This window comes from Pomacea canaliculata, linkage group LG8 (genome assembly GCF_003073045.1).
Source record: "Pomacea canaliculata isolate SZHN2017 linkage group LG8, ASM307304v1, whole genome shotgun sequence".
Taxonomy (NCBI): Eukaryota; Metazoa; Mollusca; class Gastropoda; order Architaenioglossa; family Ampullariidae; genus Pomacea; species Pomacea canaliculata.
Window position 1 is genome coordinate 15,204,191 of NC_037597.1, and position 19,395 is coordinate 15,223,585.

A 19,395-nucleotide genomic window follows, 5' to 3' on the forward strand; every position below is an offset into this window, starting at 1 on the left:
AATCGTTCATACCGGCGTAGACATGCAAGCACGTAGAGAATAAACCAATAATCCTGACTATATTAATAAATACGTATAATAAGGTCATTGTATCAGAGGGCAAAGATCGAGGAAAACTGAAGACATTTCCACAGATGAATTGGCTCGTAAATCGCAGTTGCTATGGTGACTAACCCGTGAACAGACCAAGACGAGGCTTTCTTGAAGAAACTTGACCGCGGCAACAATGTCGCGGACAGAAAGCAGACCCTGAGTCGACGTGAATGGGGGAAGCCCACAGAAAGAAACCAAAGTATCATGGTCATTAAAAATAATAGTCCATGAGAATAATTATGAGGATCACATCAAACAATTACTGGAAAAAAAAACCATGAGTATAAAGCGCAAACCCATAAAATGTAAAGCTAGCCTTACGCCTGTAAAGCGAAGGGACATCACTCTCCCAAAATAAAATGTAAAGTAATATTCTTATAGTCCAGTAAGCATACAGGCTATAAACCTGAGTGGTTCTTCGTGTCGGTGGTGTAGCAAATAAAAAGTGGAAGCCAATAATTATTATCATTGGCCTGCTTTTTATCTCCCCTGTCAGGACAGGTACCCGGATATTGGTCAGCTAGGGGTAGAGGTGTCAGGTTTTAAGTGGCAAGCTTGGGCAGTCTTTGCAACAGACTGAGCACCCTCTACAAGTACAAACTTGTACAAGTACAAAGAAGAATATATAAAAGAACTTTCTTTGAATAAATCCATCACGAAATTATGTGATGTTTTATGACCAGACAAGGACGATGCCCTGGTTACAGACAAAAATATGTGTCCATGCTGTAAGGCTGAGAAAGATGTTTAATAATGAGTTATGCATACTATAAGCAAATGTAAATGTATTGTGTGAGTGAGTGAGAGAGAGAGAGAGTGCGAGAATATGCATAGGGAATTTTAAGGTGGAAGGATAGTTGATGCCATCATCTGAGTGTGAGTGTGTTTTGTCCATAAACACAGATGATAGAAGAGCGTGTGTGAGTACGGCTATCTATCTGTGTGACAGGGTCAATGCACTGGGATAAAGATAGGGCAAACCCAACTGGAAGTAGTTCACGGACATCCCATTGCCCAAGACAGTGATAGCATGTGGTGACCAGGTTGTCAGAAGGGAGGTCAAAATTACTTAAAATCCTTAAAATCCGAATCACAAGAACACTGACAGCAATGTCCACGTTTCCAACCCTCATCCTCAGCCAATGCAAAGACATTCATCGAAATCCTACTACTAGTTAAGTGTCCTCCCGCCCCACCGAAAAAAAAATGTTCGCGTGTCAGAAACGATTCCTCGGTTCTTTGGACACTTGACTGTACTTGACTACAGCCTGGCATTGTCCAACACTTCCGTCTTGTTCGTGGATACTGATCCCACCACCAGATAAGCACGATTACCACTCAACATTTGCTATTCTGACCCTCAGGAAATAAGTACATATTTTATAAGTAAATTTCGTTTCATATTTCTTTATCTGTTACCTTTCGCACCTATTTCATATCTGTTGGGTAACGGGTGGATGTTTTTCCTCTGATAGTTCGCCTCTAAGAGCTAAGGAAACAATACACCAGTCATCACACATAACACGGAATCAGTTATGTTTAAGCAGATTTTTGACTCGTGCATTTTGCCATAAAGAATGTTGTTATATCTTGACCGTTGGATAATTATATAGGTTTGCTCTTGGTTATGTCACAATTACTTCCTACTTTTCATGTTTTATTTAGTTTTAAGGTTGTGAAACCAGTACTAAGACTAATATGAGGAAATCTCTTGTCATTTATATTACATAAAAGGTCCTACTTTTTTACTCTTCCCTGAACTTTACCTATCCTCAAGAAGAGATTCTGGACAATGACGAGCAGTCTATATGAACATTCCTGAACAATAAGTATTGGTGAAGTATTGGTGAACAATATAGGTGAGAACTAGTAAACATAATATGTGAACAAGATATTAGTATAGGGAAACATAAATATAAGATAAAGGTGAACATTCATGAGCAGAAAAGTTTGCTGAACGCACGTCAAAATACGTGAACAAAAAAGTAAGCAATAGTGAATATTTGACGAACAGAAGTGAACAATGTTCAAAAAAGCTGTTGAACAATAGAAGTGGCTATACACACCCAATAAAAGGAACTCTGCCCCACTTACAGGTAAGGAATAATAATAATGATAATAATAATAAAAATAGAAGAAGAAACGAAACCAAAGGGGAAGGGTTAGGCACCCGGGGGACGCAGCTAGGTCATGCATCCACGCGCTGGCGATGCTGGGGAAGGATGGAAGAACCAAAACGGTGGACGAATGAAAAGACGATTTTCATAAGACAGTAGAGAAGAAGATGAATGTGAAAATAAAGAAAATATAAAATATGAGTCCTGTGGAGAAAACAGCTGATACATCCATCATCAGGTGGCTTTAACAAAACTCCATCCTCAGTCCCGCCCTCAGCTAGGACCTCTCACAATGTTAGTACATCTCCCTGTAAACTTGTAAACACAAGCAGAGAATTTCGCAAGTAGAGATCCGCCGCGACCCTTCAATCACACTCTCAAACTAACGAATGTGATCTATCTCTAGCTGAATATTTTAAACAATGTCAGGAAATATTGTTGAACAGTATTGCGAACAGACTTATCGGACATCGGCAAACAATACTTATAAGCAACAGTAACACTAAAGAAGCAGAAGAGCATATCAAAGAAATAATTAACTTCCTTGCCCTTTGACCTGTAGCTCACGACTTCGGAGGGCTAAACTCCACTTTCAGAGAGACCAACAAATATCAAAGATTTTAGAGACAACCAACAACGTGGTTCGGATTGGACTCATGACGAAAAAAACCATTTTTCTAGTTCTTCATTCTCTTCCTCGTCCTGATACCTCCACCTTACATATGACTAAGCCGCGTGCACCACATTCAATGAACCATTGTGAGACGAAACACTCCAAGCTAACAAAGATAAAAAAAAATAGATGTGATAACAGTTATCGTTTTGCACTTGCTCGGTAAAAAAAAGGTGAGAGGTCAGAGTTACTTTTTCACATTTGCATGACATCGTGTGATGCCTCGATCAATCCTATTTCATTGTTCTTCTGTTAATGCTCGTCACCATCGATGAGAGTTTTTTAGTGTTTGTGCACGACAGTGTAGAGAAGGAAACTGTTTCTGAACACAAACCAAGCTAGGAAGGTACACTATCATTACCTACAGATAAAAGGTGATTGGCGGCGCTCTTTCAAGGCGAACATATCGCCACCTGTCACGTGGTCCAACAAAAGAGCAACAAATCCAAAGGTCAGGGCGGGGAGAAACAACTTTTGAAACCTAGTTAAAACAGTGTGTTAGCTATACACCTGACAGTCTGGATAACACCTGTACCTATTTTCTCTCATCACATCAGTCGTCAAAAAGCTACATCGTGAGTTTCTAATTTTTGCATTTTTTTAAAAATAAACTATCACAATAAAATAAATCAAAGTAGTAAAGTGCTCCATGACATCTAAAATTTGTTTTCTGCTTACGAACGTCAGTGATCTCCTTTTGTGTCACTCAGTTTACTTTGCAACTTGTGGTTTCTAATCATTGACTGATACTTATTCGGTGGAAGTGAGCTCACCTCTTGGGTTTGTACAGGACTCTATCAAAGCGAACTTTCTTATAATTCATTCAAATGCTGCAGTACGACCCCATTGGATGCATTTTAAATAATATTGTACATTGTACATGATGAACGGCCACGGATGTATAAATATAACAAATAATAACTTTAATTTACCCAACTACAAAAATCTTGACAAAATAAATAAGTCAATAAATAAAAGATAAACACACATGATAATAATGATAGTCTCAAAGCAAATTGTTCACTGTGCTCTTGGCTGTAGTAATCAACAAACTGCCGATTGATATATATATATGTAAATGAGTATATGTAAATCTACCTGTAGATGTGTGCATATTGAGGACAATGACCTGGTAACAATTATTATCCAAGGTATCGTTTCCATGGATACCAGCACACTACAGGGGGTGTTCATGACTCCTCCATCCTCCCCTCTGCCCACGGAAGAGACGAGGAAATCTCCGGCACTGGCCATCAGCGACCTCAACTACTACGTCCAATACCGTTCCGCCCCCTGGTGGCGAGGGGCCTGCTTCCGAAAGGCGCACGTAAAGCACGTGCTGAATCACGTGAACCTGGCACTTCCGGCCGGCAGCTTGACGGCGCTGGTGGGAAGTTCAGGTGAGTATTATCTCCACGTAAACCTCCGTGACAACCCTGGGTATCGATCTCCAAATGTTCAAATGTTGTTTCACCTGCGGCAAGTCTCGCGTTTCATCAAGAAACACACTTGATTGCCATTGGAAAAGTATCGACCTCTTGAGTGACAGAATGAATGAGAAGGCAAACACGGCGTTTAATTTCGGCACACTTCGGAGGAAAAAAAAAGAAAGAAAAAGAAAATCCCACTCGTCAACTTTTCTAGAAAATAAATGATGTTTTACTTTGCATTTTTGCTCCTCTTGTCTGAACTGAAATGTAAACGTTTGACAGAAATGACATTTTGTCTGACATGTTTAAGCTGCACACGGTACAGCTGCTCAGATCACGCCATAAGCTATTTTTAGACCTTAATCTTTGAAGTGTTACCTTGAAAAGACGAGATATTACATTAAAGTGAATAATAATAATAATAATAATAATAATAATAATAATAATAATAATAGCCAAAATACAAAGAATACATAGCACACACACAGAGCTTGTGGAGGAAACCCGAGAACCCGAGGAAAGCCGCCATTAGCCCTGTAAACGGGTATCACATCCAGACGTGGTGACAGGCGATTGTGACATCCATTGCCCCACCAACCGTGTTCCAACAGAAACAAAAGTACACTGTGGAAGCAGAAACTGATAACTTCTTTGCGATTGAACATTCCTTTGATGTGTTACTACAAACCTGTGTGCTGTGGGCTGTCTATCAATCCGACATTATCTGTGTTCTCGTTCGCAACTATCGTTAGACCACGTGACCTCCCTTCTTATCTCAAATACTACTATTTTTGGATCTCTAAGTAATAGAACAACAGGTTTTATTTATTTACTTATTGCTGTTAAAAATATCCTGTGTGAAAAGGTTCCGGGAAAACCTCTCTTCTTGACGTCATCGCCTTTCGAGCGGCTGGTGACGTCACTGGCAGGATCATGTACAACGGGCTGAGGTGCACGAGTGAGATGATGCGTCACCAGTGTAGCTACGTCATCCAGGCTGACAGGCTGCTTCCCAACTTGAGCGTGAGAGAAACACTGATGTACACAGCTTACCTCAAGCTTCCTGGAGACACGACCAGAGAACAGATACAAGAAAAGGTTAACACTTTCGATAGGAAAGCAGCTGTTGAATTGATGATTGATGATTGATGATGATGATGATGATGATGATTGATTGATGATGATGATGATTTAAAGGGATTTTATTTTTCATACGTAAAATTACGTCTTCGGTCTGAACTTTATGGGAATTCATAGGAAAAGAAAGGGAAGATGCAAAAGAGCCTACAACATTCTTCGTTGATTGGTCACGTGTTTCACTAAGCATGCGCAATCATGCCTTCCGCAGGTAGAGGCTGTGATTGCTCAGATGGGCCTGCGCGTCGTCGCCGACTCGAGGATAGGTGGCGCTGTTGTACGTGGCATTTCCGGTGGCGAAAAAAGGCGTGTTACTATCGCCATCCAGCTGCTGCAGGACCCCGGTACGTGTAACGGCGTGTGCTGTTAACGTCATTGCAAGATCGTTACTACACTGCTAACTCAGATGATTCTCCGACAATCTGTATCACTAGAATCTGTCACTAGAATATATAGCAGAAAAATGTATTAGTAATTCATTTTTCTCTCTTAGTTCACTATTGTTCCCATTTCTCTCTCTCTCATCCAGGCTTAGTGACCTTTACCTGACACTTGTCAGCAGCAGTGACCAAAAATATTTTTGTATCGCATATATGTTAAAAGACATTCTTCTCCTGGACGAGCCAACGACAGGCCTCGACAGCTTCACAGCCCGCCACCTGGTGGCCAGTTTGCAGCAACTGGCCCGGCAGGGGAAGCTAGTAGTGGTGTCCATTCACCAGCCTCGGTCTGACATTGCCCGCCTTATTGACCACATCGTCCTGCTGAGTCAGGGTCAGGTGGTCTTCAACGGGCCTTCCACACAGCTTGTGCCCTACTTCACAGAACTGGGATACCCATGTCCAAGATACACCAATCCTCTTGACACCTACAGTGAGGACTGATGACAAATAGCTTTTTGTCAGTGTCAGTGTCAGTGTCAGTGTCAGTGTGTGGCATTAACTTTGGCTAAGAGAGTGTGTGTGTTTTAGGTGAGCAAAAATGCGAGTGAATCTGTGTGTGAGCAAGAAGAAAGCAATTTGCTAAAAGAAAATCACTAAAATGTAAATAAGCTGTAAATTAAAGAGATATTTTGTTCTACCTGGCTGGTGTTGCCAGTGGATGTCATGGGCATAGACAGACGAGACGGCGAGCGCATGCTGGCATCGTCACAGCGCGTGCAGGAACTGATCGAAGCTTACCAGGAGTCGGAGCTTTTGAAGTCCACCAAGAAGACAGTGGCGCGTGAAATGAGCGGACCTGTGGGCCACGTCAGTCCTCGAAACGGTGCCACCTCCCCGGGGTGGGGTCGCATCTTCAGCACAGTCCTGAAGTAGGTAGCCCTTCAGCCGACTCGCCTTCTTTTCCTTCTGTCCCTGCTTCCAATGTTACAGAGAACGACGACTGCTCTCCTACCTACTCCGGTCACTCGGATACCGAACGCTGTCCCAGTCCAGAGACGTACACGTGACTTCTTCGACGACTGTTTGTTTACCCGACTGTTTCAAAGTGAGACGTATCCCCCAACCCCTGTACTGTAAAGAGCTGGCGAACACACAGACATTCCCTTATCCTTTTATGAAATAGAATCAGAACTTTATTTTTAGACAGAAATCAGTGAAAAAGTATCATTTCCGCTGATTTATTTTCAGTCGTTTGACTCTCAACCTTTACCGCGACAAGATGGCCTTCATCAACCGCTTTATCTTACTGCCAGCCTTTGTACCCTTCATCCTCATCTTCCTCGGCCGTCTCCAGAACAATCAGCGATCCATCCAAGACCGCCTCGGCCTTCTGTACCAGAGCGTCCAGGTTCCACCCTATCGTGGGCATCCTCAATGCCCTGGCTCTGTGTGAGTCTGTAGACAGTCACATCCACAACTGCTTTATTTGAACTCAAGAAGCTAGGACTTGCGAAGCATTATACCATTTTTTTTTTTCAGCTAAGTAAAAAAATGTTGTATAAAATGTTAACTAAAATGGTAACAGCATAAATCTCGTATTCAGTTCCAGCGTTGAGAAACCATTTTTACCGGGAAGGACTTGACGGGTTGTACTCCTCGGCGACCTTTCTGCTGGCCTACACCATCCACATCGTTCCTTTCGTCGCCGTGGCTAGCGTCCTCTTCTCCGCCTTTCTGTATTGGTAACTATCCCATTCTTTAAACCGGGGCCAGCAAGAACATCTGAACTCCTTATCAGGTGTAAATGTAAATTAAAAAAAAACTTAATGGCACTAGCTCTGAATGTAAGATGATCCACACATACTGTCGTTCATGAACTCACAAAATAATACCCCTTCATTTTATTACCTTTTCTCCGATACAATAATAAATAAAAAATGATAGCAAAAGAATAAAAGTAACAGGAAATAAAATGTGGGTTTCATTCTCCCTGACAATCCAATCCCTTGTTTGTGAGTGTTGATCGAGGTTTGAACTTCAATCCTTTGTCGCAGGGTGACAGGTATGAGCGCGGACGCGGACAAGTTCGCTATTCACATCGCTGTGGTCTTCGTGCTGCACCTTGTGGGCGAGCTGCTGACGGTGGCGATGATGGGGGTCTTCCGCAACCCACAGCTGGCCAACACCACCACCGCGCTCATCTTCACGGCTTCCGGTCTGGTGGCTTCTGGCTTTCTCAGGTAAAAGAGAATGGCGTAGGTGGTTGGTCTTTTTTTTAGACGCCCTAGTAATAATTGAAATAATTGTGATGATTAATTAATTACTATTAAGTTATAATTGATAGACCCGTTGTTAATTTGTTACATCCAGGCAAGTAAATAAATTCCCATTTGAATTTTGTTCTTTGCTTTATCTAACTAAAAGCCGCCTGAGGCTCATCAAAATCTGGTGAAACTAGATTTGTTACTATAGTTGCTGTCACCTGTTGTTGCTGACAAAGAACCATACCGTGTTGTACCAGGGCCAGCCAGAACATGGTCAGCATTCTACAGTTGCTGAGCTGGGTGTCCGTGCATAAGTATTCCAGCGAGATTCTCGTGGTCAACGAGTTTCATCAGCTCAACCTCACCTGCAATGACGCAATTCAAGGTGTGTGTGAGTGCGTGCCTCTCTTTTAAAGAGAAAAGCTAGGGAGAAGGTAACTAGGACTTAAATGATAGAAAGTGACCTGATGAATATGTCTCAAAAAATGTCGAGTTGCTCATAATTTCTTACATACAATCACATCTAAAACGCCGATTTGGGTCTGTTCCACTGCAAGGTGCAAATGACACCTAAGGAGATACATTTCTTTTTGAAATGGCAATAATATCTTTTTCACACACAAAATTTGTTGGCCTAACGGCTTCTTCCACAATGATTGCTTTATCAAAACATGCAGTAGCTACACTGAAACTCTATCTTACTGTTTGCACCCATATCCCAATCAGTATTGCCAAATTCGCCAAACTTTTCATTAACTGTGCTTTGGATTCAAATTTTGCTGCACGACCTCCTGATTCTGGGGACCAGCGTTTTCACGAACTTCAATCAGACGACTGAAAAGTTAGCTTTAGCTACTGATAGTTCAATGGGATCCTCAACAACAGAAGATGGCAGCCTACTTGAACTCACTCAGAACTGTTTTAGACACGATTCTAAGCAAACTGACGTTCTGCAACGAGTTTTAAAGGAAATAATTAAATGTCAGCTTCAATCATTTCCACCCATTGTCTGTGTTTGACTTGCTTTTTCATTGAACCGTGTGACCTTTTATATGATGGTCCCTTCCCAACACACACAAACCCACGAGCGGACGATGTGGGAAAATCTACTAAAATATCTAATCATTTTTTTCTTGGTTCTCACACTGACATTCAGGTGTGCCCTGCGTACCCAACGGAGATGTGTTTCTGGATGCCAACTACCCAGGAGCCGTGGATCAGGTCCAGCGCAACATCGAGATTCTCATCGCCTTCCTCGGGGGACACATACTCGTGGCCATCGTCTGCTTCAAAGTCGTGGGCTTGAGGATATTGCAGTAAATACTCGAAGGGGACATGAAACCAGCAAACTTTTCAGAAAAACTGCTTGATTCGCAAGAGTCTATCCATTTCCTGAAACCTCATTCTTAGATGTCCATAAAATAAGATACAAAATGTAGAAACTCGCTCTACATGTTCTACAGAAATCCACCGTCTAGTCGCCATCTTTCTCGAAAAGCGTATGATGTGATCTTTCCTTGGTGACACTGGCTGCTCTCTCTCTCTCTGTACATGATGGGAAAGCTTGTGTTAATGGAAGGACTGAACAAAATGACAGCTTGTTGGAGCAGTCTCGGACTGTGTTCCTAACAGGCTCGATTCAACCACTGCTCTACCCAACAGCCCACGCGGAGGGAGGACGTTCATACGATGATGACAGTCTGATGGCGGCACGGCATTCTTGCGTGACTATGTATAGTTTGAAATGTGTGTAATTGTTCTTGACATTGACTCTAAATTATGTTTGATAGGACGATCAGTAAAGACACTAAATGATACTCCTTTAATGTGATAATAGCTTGTTAGATGCATAAAACGACAAAAGGATAATCTGAAAAATAATGATGAACTGCAAATAAAAGGATTACTAAGAACACTGGGTGAAGTAACATGATTACCGTTAACATATGAAAAGCGCTGCAAAGGAGCATAATGAGAAAAAACTACAACGAAGGGTGGTGTCTATAACAGGCTTTTCCTCGCGCATGCGTATGAATGTGTTATTGGAGCGAATATTTGGTGATAATTATGGTGGTGGTGGTGGTGGTGATGATGATGATGATGATGATGAAGCCTCCCCAATCTACCATTAGAATATATTTGATTAATGTTTGCAGCCTCTAAAAACACCAAATTTGAAGAAAAAAAGGGTTCTAATTTCTCATTTTTAAACCACAAAATAGACCACGTACAATACTGCGGTTAACAAATTGAAACTGAACCCAATTTTTTTTAAACTGAGGCCAAAAACGTAAATATGAATAAAACAATTACATGTATACATTATAAAATTATAATTTATTGTTTAAATTGTAAACAAGGGCAAAAATACTTCATTGAAGCATCTACTGAAATTATGTTTTGTTTAGTTTTGGGCATCCCATATTAGGAAACTATGTTCTAGAAAGTATCTGCGTGAGATACTACAACCGCTAATAATTCTGTTTGGAAAACAGCGAAACTGGATGCAAAATGTCTGGCGCCCACAGACAATACAAAGAACTTCGTCACGACGACTCGAAGAACGATAAATGAGGAGAACTTTTTTTTTATTGCGCAGAAAGTAATTAAAGTAAAAGCCGACACTCTGGGGTTGGGGTAGGTTCACCGCGGACCGGTCCTCGCATGCCAGTCAGTTAGCTCCCTTTCCTGTAGATAGTTTCAGGTAACGAGGCCAATGGAAAATCAATCAATATGTTTCCGAAGGTAGGATCTGATTCAGTGGCTTGCTACAAAGCGACTTGTAGACCGAAGTACTCTGCAGACCACCTTCCCTGGATGCCAGCGATTACCGCCAAGCTGCGCAAGAAAAAAAAAATCCATTGTAGCTACTTTCCCATATCAACAAACCGTCATACCCTTTGTTTGTTATGGAATATTTTCTTGACATAATCACTAAACAAACAAACCTCCCATCTCCCTCCCAGAACACTATTGCTAGCTTTCTGCCGACATATCACGCTTCTGATGCATTTCAGCTGCTTCCACCACGAACTTGTATTACTGGACTGCTGGCAGACGATTTTTTCCAGTTAACTACTAAAACGAGGCAAGAGACTACAAAGCTTCCGGTTTAGTCACATTTTTTGTTTAGGCTCGCCGAGACCATAGACGTCTATGCCAAGACTAACAGTGGAGACCTTCGCAAGATGCTAGGCGTTGGTCGTGGCAGACAGACAGCAATCCACCTATACACGTCCACGGTCCACCAATGGCGTCATAGCTGAGCGGGAACATGGAGTAGCGCCCCCTGGTGTGCCGTTAACAACGCGTCAGACAACCCTGCCAGTGCCGGAGAAGGAGCGAAGGCATCGTGGGCTCGGCGCCAAGCGGTAGTCAAGGAAACGGTGGTCAACTTGCGTTCGCCCGCAGAAGCATCGCTTGGAACCGAGGAACGTTCTTGGAGCCATTCGAATCTTTACTCTCATGAGTACACGACTGACTTGCTTATAAATTCAGAAGAAACTTTCTTTTTCGTCTTATGTGACATAAATGTGCTGCATCGGCGGGAAATATTCGGGTGCACAATGGGGTGTAGTGCTATAAGCGGTCATCAGATTCACCCAGGGAACGTCAGGCCCCTCTCTGCCTTGGAGATTAAGACGATACAAGACATGTGGCCAGCCGTGAATAGCAACAAAGAGCTTTTCGGGGTGTTTGTTTACAACAGGTAATTTTTCTATTCATCTTCATTTTCCTGTCATACGCTCTGCTTGAATCTGACGATTCCTCTTTTGGTAGTTATGCTTGTAAAACTCATTCTGTAGCAGTAAAGTCCTTGAAATTTCTTCTATCTTTACACCAGAATATAATACCTGAACCAAGTATTTTGAGATTGTTGTACTGATTTCCATTGGAATCTTGTACAGAATATTTAACAATGCTTCTGATATTATATCATAGTAAACAACACTGCATGAAGACGCTCTAATAGTGGTGAATGAAATTAAAGAAATAGGAAAGAAGTGACAAATGTTATGCGTTATTTCAAATTATTTTTTTCGTAAACAATGAGAACGCCATGGAAGGTCTAGCGATGTGCAACTTTTTCTGACAACTGGGTAAAACATAATACTAGATGCTATTTCGCCTATACTGGTTAAATATCCAATAAATACAGAAATAAATTGCTTACTTGAAATACATGCCTGCAAATATCTCCGCGCACAAAAGATCCGACTCATGACGTCACACTTGTACAGAGATACGCTTAAGTAGCATTTCAACGATTTTATTGTTGCCAGCTACTGAAAATGACCAATAGACTAACGGACTGGCTAGTACATTGCCCTAAAGTTGAATTTCAATTATTTTCTACAGTGAATACAATCATTTTTTCGTGTGGTTTTTTTCCTAACATTTATTATCTCTCACAGATACATAACACATAAAAAGCAAACGACTGTTACTATATGTCCATATGTTTGCTTTTATGTTGTAAAATATTGCTTTTTATGTGTTATGTATCTGTGAGATTTTTTAGCACTTTTTAAGAAAACATCCATCTGCCAAAGAAGCCAGCAGTGTAAAATTGTACACAACAGAGACAAAGTATGTGTTCTTTTCACATCTCACACAAATCAAGCAGTCATCATAGAAGGCCTATTGGATCCCATGTGTCATAGGCTAACGACACAGCAGTATTAATGTATATGATATCAAGACATATGTAATTTTAGGTAATCATAGTCATTTATAAAGTCAATATTTATGTCTAGTTAACAGGTTATTTATATGGTAGCCACTGATTAGTAAACTTTTTATCATTTATTTCTAAACATACATACAATCATGCATCATCTCAAATTTCAGGTATCATGTTTATTGTGTTGTTTTGTTTTTGCTTTCGGATTTGCAGAAGACTTTAAAATTTTTTACAAACCAAGAAATGTTTCAATATAAATAGTGTCAAACTAGTTTGAAGGGTGTGGCACTCCTGCTATTTGCTGATTAAAATTAGTTGTGAGAATCGTGTTGACAGACCTGTATTTCAAGCCAGAGTGTAACAGATTATACTTTCCCGATGGTTGAAAAATCCATCGCCTGATAGCGAGCGGCTGCATTATAATATTTTGTATAACATAATATTTTGTATAAACTTTCTTAAAGTTTTCTTAGTGCCACAAGAACTTAAACCAAAAATAATTACATGTCAGTTGATTTCTTCCACCTTTTCATCATCAATAATTTTTATTTGCAACATTTTATTTGCTCAGTAGCCTTCAATCAGAGCTCATCTCCTTGGAGCATTGGCTTCCGAAGAAATGTTCTATAGAAACCATGAGACACGAAGGAAACTCAGATTAGTTCTACAGAGAAGAAATAACAAGAGGGTTGCTTTTCGATCCTCTGCATAAAACATTGGTATTTTTATTGACTTTGGTTTTGTTTGTTTAAAACCAACGATGTTTCTAGATCACAAATTCCCTTCTTTTCATTTTTCAAACTCTCAAGTGAGGTTGGAATCGATATACTTTGAAAGACTTGTCGACTTTAAACCTACCTGAGCGCAGAAAATTAACTGCCATTTGCTTATTTTAGATCAAAGCATAACGGAACATGCAGCATTGATCGACAGTTAATCTAGAAAAATTGTCTTCACATCCAACCTATAATGATAAAAAGCAAATTTATAAAACGACTTTATCCAGCAGCGGTTGGACTCAAAGCGCTTGACATACAAGTGCGCGAACACCTTATTAGGACAGCTACTTCATAAACACACACACACACAAACAAACAAACAAACAAACAAACAAACAAACAAACAAACAAACAAAACACAAATATATAAATTTGATCGGTTTAGCTCTTCAACCACCATCAAAGGCAGGCTCTACCAGCCTTAAAAATAAGCAAAAAGACAGACATAATAATAATGGACGTGTATGCACGCTTCTTTAAAATGTAGCCACTCATGTTGAAAGAGAATCCCATCAGCACAGATGCGGTCCACAGCCCCGCCACTTGCATCTTTAATAATTAAAAAAATCTTTGAAAAGCAGTTGAAACTTTTTACCGCCTTATTGTGGAATTTCAAATCACAATCCCGTTCTGCAGTCTAACCCTTGCTTACAGAGACATCCTCCACACAACTCTTGTTACAACATCAAGCCAACGGCCATTGCAAGATCAGCCTCCCGAGAAGCACAATGCTACCCTGCTACCCGTATCACACCCACCCCCAATGCGCACTAGTCCCTAGTGACAGTCCAACATCAAAACTCTCCCGAGCGATTGCAGATAAAGGAATCCGAGTCTGAACTCGACACTAAGGCCTGATTTCAGTAAAAACCACTTGTTACCATGTCGCAGGGACAGATTCCCACTTAACAGAAATGTATCCTGCTTGTCGCTGGGGACAAGTGAAGTTCCAGCAATCAACACACGAGCCTCCTCACCGGAAACGGGCGCAATTTATCTCGGATGTTTTCTTCCTTAATTAACATTTTCACTCTTTCCGCACATTATCGTCTATTTTCGCACAACCTTCCATTTCATTGTCGCTCTCTCTTTCTCTCTCTCTCTCACAGATTGCCTTTTCCGTCATTCATTCTTTCACGCAGGACTCATTACAACAAGGGAGGTAGCAAACTACATTTCAGGGGAGATCTGTGATATGGTTTTAGACAGACAGACAGACGGACAGACGGACGGACGGACGAGGAAATTTCGAAGGCTGCACGTTTTCCTGCTTTGAAACTGTCCTTTCGCAGTTCTGTTTACCACCTGACATTTGTTTCCCCTCATATTGAAATTCATGTGCATAAAGTTATAAAAGCCTTATTTAAACAACAATGCCGTTGGATCGACCCACGTACTGGGGGAACGTGCAGGCGGCCAACAGTGTAACATGATGTCATCAACAACAACAAAGCAAATTGTTCGGCACTGATTAGCTTGGGAAACTCTTTACATCACCATGTCCGTTTTCTCACAAAGAGCGCGATCAACACCTCGCTGCACACAATATATGAAGTTTTGATTAAAAACACAACAAAATAAAACAAAAAAAAAACAAACAACAAAACCTTTTTTATATGATGGCTCTATAAATAATTTTGACAGGATTCTGGTTCTCAACCTCTTTTGTACCTGTCATTATTTTTTCTTTCTTTCCTTCACAGCAATTTGTTCACTGCACCGCACCGTCTTGTTTTTTTTTTTTAAATGTTAATAACTAACATAACTGCTTATCTTTTTAATCAGAACTGTATCAATGAAAACATATTTTCCATAATTTATAATCACAAATGAAATAAAAACGAATATTTTAATAGTAAACAATAACTCAGAAAGCGGTTTTTTAATGTACCGGTTTCTGCTTAAACTTGTATCATGGTCTGAGGTTGAAGTCAGTTGTTTACCGACAAGCTACTCGATGAAATGACGATTTTTACTTCGTTGTAACAAACATCGGCGCAGAATAAATTATCTCCTAATGGAGTTTACACCACTCAAAACACGGTCCTCACACTCACCTCTCCGTAGTTAAGAAAAACCTAACTTCCATCACACCAACGGAAACTTCCATGTTTTTTTGTTTACAAAAATTCAACAACTGCATGTCATGCGATATTTGTATACTAACTGGTTAGTGCGCGTGTGAACGATTTAGTGTGAGTGCATGTGTGTGTACGGGTGGTGATGGTGGCAAACAATGGTGATTTAGGTTTAGCCTTGCTGTACTGCTTTTCCCTTGAATAATTAGAGATATTTTTAGATTATCATATCGTACGTTTAGTGAACAAAACAGTGAGAGAAAGAAAGAACGAATAGCCAACTAACTAGCCAGACATTAAGCAAGCAACTACAGAACCAAGAAGGGAACCACAAGAAAGAGGTAACTGGAGAGAAAGAAATCTCATTTTTTACACTAGCAAGTTCAGTTATGTACAGTTCCCTAGCTAGGGCATCCGTAATAACAGATTTCAGTTACAATTCGCCTACAGAGCAACCCATCCCACTCTATGAAAAACACAAAGACTTGAGGCACACGGTAAAAATAAAAAAAGAAAACTTTTTCAGTCTCTAGGGAAACAAGGAAGAAGCAATAAATTTCCGTGTATTATAAAGCTCATCTCGGTGTTTGCCTCTGTTCTATGTGTTTATAGGGCTATTCCAGTGTCAATTATTCTTTTGTGAAGAGACAAATTAGACCTTGCTATGTGACATAGAAGTATTAAGCCCAGCTAAAGTAGCTCCATTAAACACTTTCTAGAAGTCTGGCCTGACAAGGACAGAACATAAACAGACACATCTTTTTGCGACTGTAAATGAAAACTTAAAGCAAATAACTCGGATACAACAACAACAACAACAACAACAACAACAACAACAACAACAACAAAATCATTCCTGGGTCCGTATATGGTTCTACATATTTCCTGTCCAAGCCAATTAGATGCTGTCAATAAAAGAACATAAATTTGTTCTGCAGTTGTACCTTCGTATCACTGTAGAAATCATTTAGCCTGCACAAGATGTTTACTTTGGAGCAAGGAAAACAAAAAGCTCTACTTGTATCAAACAGAGTAAGTAATAATTATGTCCCATGACAGAAAAACAAAACTCTTCATTGTCATTGGATTGTGCGCGCTCCATTGCAGCTTCCTGTCACGCGAGCACGAGATGCGAAAGCTGTTCCCGCGCATGGTGCTGGAAGATGGCGAGGAGAAATTCCGGATCGATCCGGCGGAAGTGCGACGTCACGCTCTGATGGTGGTGGAGGGACTGGGGCTGGCCGTCGACTACCTGCAGGACAACGACAAGCTCAACCGCTTCCTGCGTATCGTCGGTACCCGCCATCACCACGCCAACGTCAAACCTGAAATGCTGACGGTGAGCTGACAGCTGACACATGACGTCATCTTTGTACGAACTGCATGACATTAGGATCTCGCTGCGCTCTCGAGCACACCAGTCGGCTGTTACTTTGTTTAAAGCTATGGTAGTGTACATAATATTATTTTTCTAATCACTGGATAATTTTGTATGTAAGGTAATATTTCCTAATATATGGCAGGGCTTCTGCTTACGCAAAAAATTGCGTACAGTACGCATTAAAAGTTCGGAGGACCCCTTCAATTTTCGTCAATGGGTTCCCCTTCAAATTAGGGCGAAGAACAGGGACCCCTTAAAAATCTAAAGAAGGGTTCCCTGGGACCCCAAAGAATTTAGCCTTAGCAGAAGCCCTGTATGGGTTAATATCTCCTGTCCTTGACCATGTACAGAAAAAGGCCAACCGCACAGACATCAAGGTTAGGTGTGATTACCTTTTATGTCAGGTTGGGAAAGCTGGAACCATATGTTAATTGGGATTATGTGTGGTCGAGCGTATCGTCAGGAGTTTGACCTCTTTCTGTGTATGGTGATGTCAGTAGCCATCTATACACCTCGAGATCAGAACGGGGATATTCGTCCAAATCATGCACTGACCTTTACCCAGCCATCAGAAAAAATGCACCCAAGAAGATAGACCTATAACAGACTACACATTTTCTTCCATGATGTGCCTTTAAATGACAAGGATGAGGCATGCTTCTATAAAGATATATATATCTGTACATGTATAGAATCAGTTATTCGTGTTAAAAAAAGTTTGAAATATTATATATAATAGACCAAGAGACAAGCCTGTCTACTCACTATAAATGCCCGGGCTCCTTGAGTTACCGAGGCTATAAATGCCACAAAACAGAAACCATATCAACACTAACAGGCCGAGCTTAAGAAGTGCAAAAACATGTTTAGCGATCAATTAAGCCCTTGTGGTCATGTTCAGTGGAAAAATGCGGGAGATGTCGTGCGCGCGTGTGCGTGTGCGTGTGTGTTAGTGTGTGCACTGTTCCTTTAGTAACCAACAACAGTGCAAGACTTGTCTTCCCTACAAAGCTTCCAGACATCCTCCTGAACAGCAACCAAAAAACCCTAATAATTTCAACAAAATGCATGACAATACCAACTTCGGAGACTGAGATAAAGAGACGAATGTAAGACTGAAGAGCTGTAGTATACTTTTTATTTATTAAATATGCACTATTTGGTTTCGTTCTTTTTTTCCCAGAAACTTTACCCTGCCATGGACGAGGGTCTGCACGACGTGCTAGGGAAAGGTTACACAAAGCGCCAACGACAGGCGTTCCGTTCGTTCTTTATGTACATCGTGGGTGTCTTCAAAATCGCCATGATGGAGGCTGCTAGCTCAAGCTCCCAGCATGCTATGCGTGACATCAGGCACAGCAACGCCAGCTGGAGCAGCGGCATCGGAACGGCCTCCACCTGCTCCACCAAGTCCATCAAGACCCTGGAATGAGTGGGGTGCCTTTTCATAGCAATGCGCGGAAAGGAACTACCTTCGGCTTTTGGCCAACTGAGAGAACAGCTGAATGCAGTGCTGAAACGTCTCCCTACTAGAACGATGCGGAAAGGAAAGCTCAATGTAAACAACTTTTACTTAATCCTGCAAATACATTCGACTTATTGACGATCACGCAAGTGAACGACCTTCGTTCCTGTATACACCGCCGCTAGACTGTTCAAGAAGCTGACAACGCCACATTCTCACACACAGAGCTCTTATACCCATCTCGTCAGTTTATTGGGGTGTCTTCAGGGTATGTGGAATGTGAAACCACCGATTACAAAAAATGGCGGACGGACATTATGCGCTTTCAGACCTCGAAAATCCGCAAGAAAATATGTCAAGCTCTCCTGTTTCAGCAGATGATGGTCTTGAAGTTTAAAACGAGAGCTGTTAGTTTTATAAAACCGAGCCCTGATAAAATATATTAAAAATAATAAACACTTGTTAGCTCAGACACTCGAAGAACTTTATTCGGAACAATCAGTCTTGAAGTTTAAAACGAGAGCTGTTAGTTTTATAAAACCGAGCCCTGATAAAATATATTAAAAATAATAAACACTTGTTAGCTCAGACACTCGAAGAACTTTATTCGGAACAATCACGTATTTCTCCTTTTTTTAACGCGTTATAATTAGCGTCATGCGACAGATAAACAAATGAAGGCCGTACATGGCAGGTCACATGTCGGCGACTCCTTCGTCTGGCTAAAACTTCAGCAGACGATTCGTGTTACAAAAATCGACCAGTATGACGGATAGAGCTTTCTCTCGAACAATTCAACGCGAAAACATGAGCTACAGTTGATGAACGACGGGCCCACTCAACGAGTATTTTACATAAAACTCTTTTGAGATGACGCTTTTGATGAAACAAGATAAGGATTGTTTTGACTA

The 19,395-nt window shown here is 41.0% G+C and overlaps 2 protein-coding genes across 2 annotated transcripts; both read left to right on the forward strand.

Annotated features, from left to right (window-relative positions):
• Window positions 1-3,054: 3,054 nt before the first annotated feature.
• Window positions 3,055-10,026, forward strand: LOC112571173 (ATP-binding cassette sub-family G member 5-like). Its single transcript, XM_025249992.1, is given in 12 exon segments — window positions 3,055-3,458; window positions 4,035-4,283; window positions 5,179-5,411; window positions 5,662-5,794; window positions 6,054-6,323; window positions 6,549-6,762; window positions 7,082-7,253; window positions 7,255-7,282; window positions 7,437-7,575; window positions 7,888-8,073; window positions 8,355-8,482; window positions 9,254-10,026. Coding segments are annotated over 11 exon segments (1,905 nt in total). The 5' UTR covers window positions 3,055-3,458; window positions 4,035-4,045; the 3' UTR covers window positions 9,418-10,026.
• A 1,357-nt stretch (window positions 10,027-11,383) lies between these two features.
• Window positions 11,384-19,372, forward strand: LOC112570617. Its single transcript, XM_025249152.1, has 3 exons — window positions 11,384-11,806; window positions 16,746-16,977; window positions 18,203-19,372. Exons 1-3 carry the CDS (start codon window positions 11,664-11,666, stop codon window positions 18,449-18,451), a joined length of 624 nt encoding a protein of 207 aa, XP_025104937.1. The 5' UTR covers window positions 11,384-11,663; the 3' UTR covers window positions 18,452-19,372.
• Window positions 19,373-19,395: the final 23 nt, after the last annotated feature.

Excerpts from the sequence above, each read along its gene's own strand:
- LOC112570617 (XM_025249152.1), top strand. The coding sequence starts at position 11,664 with ATGGGGTGTAGTGCTATAAGCGGTCATCAGATTCACCCAGGGAACGTC. Across the intron at positions 11,807-16,745 it reads GGGGTGTTTGTTTACAACAG|CTTCCTGTCACGCGAGCACG; the intron begins GTAATTTTTCTA and ends GCTCCATTGCAG. Across the intron at positions 16,978-18,202 it reads TCAAACCTGAAATGCTGACG|AAACTTTACCCTGCCATGGA; the intron begins GTGAGCTGACAG and ends TTTTTTTCCCAG.